At 40.6% G+C, this 10,827-nt stretch overlaps 1 protein-coding gene across 1 annotated transcript; it reads right to left on the bottom strand.

Annotated features, from left to right (window-relative positions):
• Nucleotides 1-2,443: 2,443 nt before the first annotated feature.
• On the bottom strand, nt 2,444-10,315 carry dnlz (DNL-type zinc finger). Its single transcript, XM_060935009.1, has 3 exons — nt 9,937-10,315; nt 4,496-4,635; nt 2,444-2,718 (listed from the first exon to the last, which is right to left on the bottom strand). Exons 1-3 carry the CDS (start codon nt 10,213-10,215, stop codon nt 2,556-2,558), a joined length of 582 nt encoding a protein of 193 aa, XP_060790992.1. The 5' UTR covers nt 10,216-10,315; the 3' UTR covers nt 2,444-2,555.
• Nucleotides 10,316-10,827: the final 512 nt, after the last annotated feature.

Genomic DNA, 10,827 nt, shown 5'->3' with positions numbered 1-10,827 from the left:
TTGTTATCTTTTGCCACAGTATTGCTACAAATTAAAAAGCCACTGTATGCAGTAGCATTAACATTTCCCACTTTCTACTAAGGTCTGATCCAGGGTGTATTCCCACCTCATGGCCAATGAGCCTGGAATAAGCTCTAGATCTTCCATGCTCCTGACCAGCTAAGGCAGTTACTGAAAATGAGTTAGTGGAACTACAAGACTTCACCCAAACAATGACACAGAGCCCTAAACCATTATTCCTTATTACTGAAATTTACTGTTGCTGCTATACATTAAGGTAGATTGTGTTTTCCTAGAATCGGTTAAATCCAGGTTCTCCAACAGCTGATTTATGACTCCAGAGAATGTTTTTCCCTGGCTCTACTGGTGATGGGCTTTACACCGCTCTTGCCAATGCTAGACACTGCATATGGTGATGTAAGTGTTCTGCGTGGCTGCTTAGCCATGGAAACCAAATCCATGAAGCTCCTGACTAAACATTCTTGTGCTGATGCTGCTTCCAGTTTGTCAGTCTGGAACTCATGAGTGTTCACTGTAGCATGACAGAAATTCATTAAATCCAACAGACAGAAAGGTGGCATCCTGTCTGTACTACATTGAAAGTCACTGAGCTATTCAATACGACCCACTCATCTGGTAATGATTATCAATACAGGTCTCATGCAGGATGGCTATTAGCTGAAGGATGTTGATTATGGCTTGCTAAAAGTTGAAAAACCCTGGTTACATGGTTGTGCTTGATTTTACACATCTATATAGCAATGGGTGTGGCTGGAATAGCCAAAGCCATTAATTAGAAGGTGTATCTACACTTTTGGCCATGCAGTGCACTTGTAGCTCTCAATAATGATATTCATTAAATTAGTGGAGCAGTGTTTTTGGAAATGTGAAGTACAATAGGACTGGGGTTTGATTTTTAAAGCTGTACTGCCTTTCAGATTTTTCAAGTTTAGGTCATAAAAATAAATTTTCCCTGACACCCAATCATTTTTTGTTTAGTGGACCAAAAGCTACCGAATTCAAATCACAGACTTCCAATTTTGTTAGTTTTTTTTTTTTTTTAAATAGAACAATTAATGAATTTAAGGCCAAGCGGCCCTAAATTCTCTGCTATTTTTTCTTGCTTCACCATGATGCAAAACAAGAGACTACGTTATGCATAACATGGTGGGCTTTCCCCGTTCGCACAAGGCATTGTGGGATACAAATTGGAAACAGGAGAGGAAAACAGAGGACATGAATGAAACGTGAAAGACTGACTACAGTAACTGAAAGCGAGAAGAAAAGACGTTACATTGCAAAGGACAGGAAACGCAGGACCAAACTAATAAATATCGGTGGTCAGCGAGCACCTCGGTGTGATCAACTGTTCGTTTAGTGACAGAATGATGTAACGGTCAGTGCACGGTCAAGGTAAGCGTGCATGTGCGCACATGGAATTCCTCTGTCTGCTTGACCACGTGAAGGGAGCGATTTCATGCACGTTATTGGCTAGAGAATCCCCTCAAATTAAATAACTTCCCAGTCACAGAATGGCCTGGTTTTTTTTTTTAGATATTACAGAAATAAACATATCGGAGAGGTACCGCAGGTCATTCATACCGACTGCTGTCAGACTGTATAACACCCACAACTTGTAACGTCGCACCAATAACCTGTTTGTCGTTATATTTGCACTACTTCACCACTACTACCTCTGCCATCTTTCATCGATGCAATTATGTGCAATTAATATAGGGCCTAAACTATTTTTATGCATACTTATATAAAATATTATGTATATACGTGGGTATATATACAGAGTCTACCTGTAATGTGCAATTTTTCCGAGCCTCTCAATAAGGCAGTTTTTCTATACTTTTTCACGGTAGATAAGGCAAATAGCCCTCTGTATTTAATCCTTCGTTTGTCTAATTTTTATTTCAGTTTTGTTAGTTATATGTTTGACATTTTCTTGCTACTGTAAACATGTGAATTTCCCCGATGTGGGATGAATAAAGTGAATCTAATATCACAATGACCACATTTCAGAGGGAACTAAATTTCACTGATTTTATGAAATCAAAAGACCGTCTACTTTTAAGGATGAAATCACAACATTAAATGTTGAATAACACAAAAATAGTTAAATCTGTATGTTTATGAGCCATCTGGTCATCTAAAACATGACAGAATACATCTCTAATATCCAAGGGTGAAATGTAATACTTTAGACTTTCATTAGAGCAGTCAGTTTGCTGTGCATATTTGCCAAGGTGACATGAGGTTGTGTGAATTCACAAATATGCTTAGGGCATATTTTTCATTTTGCTGAAAAAGTGCATCACAGTGAATAGTAGAATGGGGTAAGATGATAGGATCTATGCTCCAAATTGTTCTCTAGGCAATTAGAAGGCGAAGAAAAAAAAAAAAAAATCCTGTTATGGAGAAACCAGAAAGCCTGCCCATCATGAATACATTTATTTATTTACACCAACAGATTTACACATTTCATAAATTGTATCCACTGTCAAATTAGAAGTGTTCATTAGTGCAGCAGAGATTTGTCAGATGAGTCACGATTTATCAGACTTGTCCGCTATTGCTTTCTGGTCATTGTCTTCACTCCTCTGCATCGCTTCTTTAATCGTCTCCTTGGCAACAATCTCTATGGCAGCATCCTCCTCCGCGATTCGCCTCACTGTCTCCCCTCTGGCTGCAAGAATCTCCTCAATGTTTCTACAACCGCAAGACCAGCCAAAACCACAGAACTGTTATAAAAAAACATCCTGATTTATCAAATGTGTCATGAAAACAAAAAGCACCATGATAAAGTGTTTCTCTTCTTTTACTGTTATTTACTATCTAATGTTTCTTCCTGTTTGAGGTGTATTACCACCTCCGCCATCAGTGTTGGAGGAGGTTATGTTTTCACCTCTGTTTATTTGCCTACTCTCAACCTAACGCAAAAAGTAGTGAACGGATTTTGATGGAATTTTGATGAAAGGTGGGCCATGGACCAATTCATTAAATTTTGACGCAAATCTGGATATGTTTGCGGAGCCAGGATTTTTTTTTGTAGTTTCCCCAATGCAATTCAAAAAGTAGTGAACAAATTTTGATAATTTGGTGTACAGCTTTAATATTATCCTTGGTTCAAATGATTCGATTTTGATATGTGGCTTGGTGGACGTATGCACTCTACCATGTGCCCTTCTAGTTGTATTTTTTTTTCTTTCAAGTTAGAATGCATTTTTATATTTTTTGCATACTATTGTCATTTTATATACGTTTTTTAAATATTATTTACATTTTTATGATTTCCTTAATATCACTACATAAAGGCCAAAATATTTTGACCTCCACCAAGGAGATCGTTTGCAGTGTGGTTTGTTTGTCTGGCTGTAAGCAGGATTATGCACCCGATTTCCATCAAATTTGGTGGAAGGATGTAGCATAGACTGAGGAAGAACCCATGAAATTTTGTAGCGGATCCAAGTCAAGGACCAGATCCACCAGTTTAATTTCACTTTCACTAACTTTGCAAGATAAGGCATGGGGCCTTGGCTAAGGTCTGCGCTCAATAATCTTCAAATCCAGTAGATGGCTGTAAAGTTCAATACTGACAAAACATAGCCAATGTAGAAATATGACAACTTCATACCACAATCCATATTCATGGGCATCAGTAATCCTCTGGGATACACATGTAGGCACATAATTCTGATAGTTTTGTAAATATATCCAGACATACAAAGTAGTTGTGGTTGCAGATTTGTACATCATAGGAAAGTTCACTTTTGTCCTTGGCGGAGGTCTGAGCTCTCCAAGTGCCCTTCTAGTTTGTTATACTTCCTTTTTTCCTTTATTTAAACACATTATTATAAATGTGCATTTTTTAACCAATCTTGAAAACATACGAGCTGTACTGTGTACCATTATGACACTTCTTTGAAAATGGCAGAAAAACATTGATAGACTTTGTGCATGATTATATCTGATACTACACAAACTACTAAGAGAGTGAATACATATTTTTGCTCATATTTAGAAACATGAAGTTAAGATACATGTGCACATTTGAAGGGACTATACGCACTGGAAGTATAGCAAATAACAGAAGCAAAAGTCTCGGACTACTTACTTTCACTCACTATGTAGTATAGCTGTTTATTATGGAACATTTTGACACATGTTTGAGAGATTATTTCATGAAACACACAGTACCCTTGTTTTATCATGCACAAGTGATATTTGGACAGGAAGGAGGTATTTACGTATACGCCTTTATCACATCATAGGCGTACCTAAAAATACTTCCTCAAAGTTCAGATGTGGTCTAGTTTCCCCATCTCTGACAGATCTGAAGGCAAAAACAAACTGCCTGACAGTGAAAGTCTGATTTAAAACAAAACTTAAGATGGTGATTAAATATCAATGCAGGAATAATACACAGATGACTAACAACTAAAATCTCTCAATATACAGGATAAAGTCCTGTCTGACAGATACACACCTCTTTCCTTCCAGATCAGAAAACCATCCAAGGTTATCGGCAATGACGTGATGGTTCTGGCAGCCTGGACATGTTACTATAACAATGCCATTGTGATATGCCATCTTGGAGATTTTCTTCATTGAACGCGTGGAACAGACCTACAGTGAGCACCAGAATCAATTTATATTAGTACTTTACATGTGTGATATGTTATGTAATTTACTCAGAACACCACAGAAAAAGTGCAAACAAAAAGTATATTAAACTGAAGTAGCCATATAGGAATTTTTATTTAAAGAGTAAAATTTTGTAATAAATAAATAACTTGTATGCCACAATAAAGTTTTTTTTTTAAATAAAATGTATAAATATGCACAGCATACTTTGGAAAATTCTATCATTATATCACTCAACTTGTTAAAGGAAAAAATCTCATCTCATCTCATTATCTCTAGCCGCTTTATCCTGTTCTACAGGGTCGCAGGCAAGCTGGAGCCTATCCCAGCTGACTATGGGCGAAAGGCGGGGTACACCCTGGACAAGTTGCCAGGTCATCACAGGGCTGACACATAGACACAGACAACTATTCACACTCACATTCACACCTACGGTCAATTTAAAGTCACCAGTTAACCCAACCTGCATGTCTTTGGACTGCGGGGGAAACCGGAGCACCCGGAGGAAACCCATGCGGACACGGGGAGAACATGCAAACTCCGCACAGAAAGGCCCTCGCCGGCCACGGGGCTCGAACCCGGACCTTCTTATTGTGAGGCGACAGCGCTAACCACTGCACCACCGCGCCGCCCAAAGGAAAAAATCCACCATATTAATCTTTTTAAAGAATATTCAGTGGCATGAAATGAAATTCTGAGTTGACCATTTTTACTTCAGTTAAATGGCCAAATGATTAGAGAAACAGTTTTGGACCAAAAGGTTGCTGCTTCGAGTCCCTGAACCAGCAGGCCTGGCTCAGGTGCCCTTCAGCAAGGTGCCTAACCCCCAACTGCTCCAGCAAGAGTGGCGGCATACCTTTTCTCCGATTAGCCAGAGAAAAACTGATGCGATCATCAGTTCGGGCAAGAAATCGGCCATGACTTATTTAAAAAAACAAAACCCTTACTTCAGTTAACAGTTTCCTAAATTACCCACAAGGCAGCAGTTTGATTTCGCCCTTTCGTCATCTCTACTTAAAGAGTGATGATGCGACATTTTAGTCTTTTATTCTGTCTCACTGCCTTATCTGTACGCTGCTCAAACAGATCAGGTTCCAACACTGCAATGTTAATAATAATAATAATAATAATAATAATAAACTACAACAACGTGATCTTGATCTGTGAAATGCATTTGCGGTGGCTTCTGGGACGATCGAGTTCAGGGGGTCCCGAAGGCTTTGCCCGTGATCCGTCATACTTGCGATATCGCTTCCCGTCAGACTGACGCGGATTGTAAGATGTTGACGAGTCTGTAGCGGGTAAAGAGTTTCACCATGGCAAGGCTGCAGACCTCTCCATGGCTAGCAGGTAGGCTGCCCAATTCCATACCTGTGTCCTTCATCCAATAATCACATGGAGCAGAATCACGGGGAGACACATCTCATCTCATCATCTCTAGCTGCTTTATCCTGTTCTACAGGGTCGCAGGCAAGCTGGAGCCTATCCCAGCTGACTACGGGCGAAAGGCGGGGTACACCCTGGACAAGTCGCCAGGTCATCACAGGGCTGACACATAGACACAGACAACCATTCACACTCACATTCACACCTATGGTCAATTTAGAGTCACCAGTTAACCTAACCTGCATGTCTTTGGACTGTGGGGGAAACCGGAGCACCCGGAGGAAACCCACGCAGACAACATGCAAACTCCGCACAGAAAGGCCCTCGCTGGCCATGGGGCTCGAACCCGGACCTTCTTTCTGTGAGGCGACAGCGCTACCCAGTACACCACCGTGCCGTCCCGGAGACACATATCACCATATGTAATCTGGAGAAGCTGTCAAAAGGGGGTAGAGTCAGTGGGCTAACCTTGACTTGAACTGACCCAGGCAGGCTGGCCACTTCTGATTTGTGTCCTCTGTGGGAAGACAGTTGTCTCTGTGCCCTTGGCCATTCCAGGTGCTGTAAACTGAACCCTCTACGCCCACTAGGTAGCTTGCCCAATACCTAGTTTTCCATATTCTGACGGTTGGCCTCTGGATTCTCTTGGTGTTGGTAGCACGCAATGGCTCATCCCAGTCAATCAGCAATATGGTACCTCCACGGTTCTCTCGTGTGCATGTTAGCATGCCACAGACATCAGCACAGTATTTGGGGCATGGAGCCCAGTGGACTGATTTTTGTCAGGCCCCTAACCCAAGACCAACTCTGGCATGGTTGAACCTACTGGGGACCTGAAGGCCCCTGCCAGCACGAGCCCTTGGGGTCATAGGAGGCACGCAAGCTGCTACACTACAGCAAGGTAACAGTCCAGTAGTAGCAGAAGAATAATTAATAATAATGGCACCAAACTATCATCCTGCAGATCACCAACAAGCTGAGCAGTCTCACCTGTAACTCAGAGCACCTGTGTCATAAACTACAGCTACACTGCATTCAGCTTTTCTTCTCTCCACTAATTCTACACTGGATTTGTAATTAATATGATTCTGGAAAATCGGGAGTGAGAAAATAAGCTTATTTTATTTTTAGGAGATAATAAAATGAAATCTGACCATCACTTACATCAATCAGCCATAACATTAAAACCACCTGCCTAACTATGTACAGTAGGTCCCCCTTCTGAGGCATCAACTCCACAAGACCTCTCAATGTGTGCTGTGATATGGGACATCAAGGTTTTAGCAGCAGATCTTTTAAGTCCTGTAAGTTATGTGGTGGAGTTTCCATGGATTGGACTTGTTTATCCGGCACATCCCACAGATACTTGATTAGATTAAGATCTGGGGAATGTAGAGGCCAAGTCAACACCTTGCTCTTCAAACCATTCCTGAAGAATTTTGGCAGTGTGACAGGGCACATTATCCTGCTGAAAGAGGCCACTGCCATTAGGGAATACAGGTCATTACATCCAATAGTTGACATTTCGTCCAAAGCCTTTTCCATATGCACTATCAGTTATTTTATATTTCAGGTATTTGTTTGTTTGAAAAAAAAGGACAAATTCTCAATGGAATTTGACCGAAGCAAAAAACATTTTTGTAAAGCAAATGAGTGCCATAGTATGTGCGCTTCAACACTAAAGCGCGTACTGGGGGGGACCACGTGCCACTTGCTGACCTTGGGATGAGTTAACTCCCTTGTCGTTGCAGGCTGCTCGTTTGCATGTCTATGTTTCCGGCTGGATCATGTTAAATCTTTCGGCGTAGAGCAGCGCTCTCCGAGACTGTACTCTTTCAAAGGGGGAGGTGCCTGTAAAATTTGGCTTTGCTCCCCTGGCCGAGTTATTAATTTTTGAAGTCGTCTGGATCATATTAAATCTTACGGCTTTTGCGTTACAAAAATGTCTTCCGTTTTGGTCAAATTCTATTGAGAATTCTTTTTCTAACAAATGAATACCTGAAATATAAAATAAATTGATAGCACGTATGAAAAAGGCTTTGGATGAAATGTCTCATCTATTGGACGAAATGGTCACTGGACAAAGTGTCCTGATCCCCCATTAGGGAATATCATTGCCATGAAATGGTGTACTTGGTCTACAACAGTGTTTAGGTAGGTGGTACATGTCAAAATAACATCCACATGAATGCCAGGACTGAAGGTTTCCCAGCAGAACATTACCCAGAGCATCACACTTTCTCAGTTTTCTTCCCATAGAACATCCTTGTGCCATCTCTTTCCCAGGTAAGTGATGCACACTCGCCTGGCCGCCCACATGATGTAAAAGAAAACATGAATCATTAGACCAGGCTGCCTTCTTCCATTACTCCATGGTGCAGCTCTAATGCTCATGTGCACACTGCAGGCACTTCCGGAGGTGCACTTGGGTCAGCACGCTCCAGTCACTCTACAGGTACACATTAAGCTGTGATGTTGTAGAGGCTCATTCGTAGTGAGACCTTGAGAAAAGTGCTATAGCTTGTGCTGACGAAGTCTCTGTCCCAAAGTAACTGTTTCCACTCTGTGTTCGTGTGCCTTGCAATAAATCCACTTGAAACGTCTTGAAAGTTGAACTTTAATCCTCGTTTAACAATTACAAAGGTTCTAAGATACAGAGAGTCGGCGAGTCAGAGAGTCAGGTAAGAAAAACCGTTCGCTTCCACGGCTTCTCGAGATCTACCTTGAGAACAGTGTTGCCAGATTGGGCGGTTTCCCGCCCAAATTGGGCGGTTTCAAGTGCATTTTGGCGGGTTTTGAACATATTTTGGACTGGAAAACGTCAGCAGTATCTGGCAACACTGCCTGAGAAGCGCGAGACCGTTCTTATATAGCTGAATGAATTCTAATTCTAATTCTTGAGAAGCGTGAGACAGTTCTAATTCTTCACATATGAATTCTAATTCTTTTTTTTTTAAATATTTTTTGGGGGCTTTTTTCATCTTTATTGGATAGGACAGTGTAGAGACAGGACAGGAAATGAGCGGGAGAGAGAGACGGGGAGGGATCAGGAAATGATCTCAGGTCGGAATCGAACCCAGGTCCCTGGATTTATGGTATGGCGCCTTAGCCACCTGAGCCACGATGCCCCCATGAATTCTAATTCTAATGCTTCTAATTCTTCTAACCTTGCCACATGTTATTCATCATTTTAATCATGAAATAAACTACTTATATGAAATTACACACTCAAATGAAATTATATATACTTAACATAAATTGTAATTCACATCTATATGAATTCTACTTTGGCCGTTACAGATGTACTGTGTGTTCTGACACCTTTCTATCATAGCCAGCATTAACTTTTTCAACAATTTGTGCTATAACCGCTCTTCTGTGGGATCAGACCAGCCTTCGCTCAACACACAGATCAGTGAGCCTTGGACACCTAGGACCGGTTCACCAGTTGGTCGTCCTTCCTTGGACCACTTTTGGCAAGTACTAACCAAGCATATTGGGAACACCTCACAAGATCTACCATTATGGAGATGCTGTGACCCAGTCGTCTAACCATCACAATCTGGCCCTTGTCAAAGTCGCTCAGAGCATTACGCTTGCCCATTTTTCCCGCTTCCAACACATCAACTTCATGAACTAAGTGTTCACAACACCTTTTGACAGGTGCCACTGTAATGAGGTAAATCAACCTCACCGGTCAGTGGTCATAAGGTTATGGCTGATCTGTGTATGTTTGTTATCCTTTAATTTTTTCTGCTATTAAACTCCATTGTCACTGAGCAAGCAATGTTATCAATTGCTTTTCTCACAGGAATCAGGAAAATACAGCACCAACCAATAAAATTAGTAGTTTTCCATTTTGCATTACTTTACATTACAAGACAAAAACACTCTCACCTTGCATGTATACACCAAATGATAATGCTTTGACTGGATTTTACCAACTTCATCGCTCCATGACGCTACAGCGGTTTTAAATGTCCGCCGGAAGTCCAAACTCTGTGAATAAACATAACTCTGTTGAAACAGCAGTGTGTGTGAAGAAGAAAGTGTCCGTCTTCCACAGCCTGCATGTACGAATCTCCCTGGAGACCCCAAATAACCAAACACACGACTGTTAATCATTCTCGACTTAAATAAACCCAAACAAAAACGACAACTCGTCGTCAACGACATGATAAATTATCCTACAGCTGTTTGTAGTTTTAATTATTCTGTAAAACCAAACGCAGTATTTCAGAGCAATTCCCTTGGCAGAGTTCACGTGTAGATATTAGCTGTCGCACGTTAATGACGTCAAAGCAGCGCTCATTCAACTGACAGACGTTCATTTCAAAACAGGACAAACTCAGAATTTTAACGTCTTAATTTTTTTTAGATAATTGTTTTTGTCACGCGTTTTATATAAAATAATTTTTGTTGTGAATGAGTCAGTTTGGAGAAGCGCAAAAGTGTTTCATCATGGTTACATCATCATTGCTCGACGAGGACTAAATCAATGATTTTCCTTTAACAGGAAAGCATTGTCGGTAATGTGGTACACAGTATTTTTTTTAACTCTTAATTTTTTTATATTAAATTTATTGTACCATGTTGAACATGCAGCGCTTTTTTACTATTACATCAAAAGTTTTATTTGAATTGTAATATATTTCAAATAATTGACATATACTTAAATTAGTACCTCACAATTTTTGATCAATGTGAAATTTTCCAAACATCAAAATGAAAATCAATAATATAAATTTCTCTTCCTGTAAATTTTGCATAGTGCGTGTGTGAAAGCAC

Source organism: Neoarius graeffei, chromosome 12 (assembly GCF_027579695.1).
Source record: "Neoarius graeffei isolate fNeoGra1 chromosome 12, fNeoGra1.pri, whole genome shotgun sequence".
NCBI lineage: Eukaryota > Metazoa > Chordata > Actinopteri > Siluriformes > Ariidae > Neoarius > Neoarius graeffei.
The sequence above is the reverse complement of the archived record's forward strand: the minus strand, read 5'-3'. Positions and strand labels throughout refer to the sequence as shown.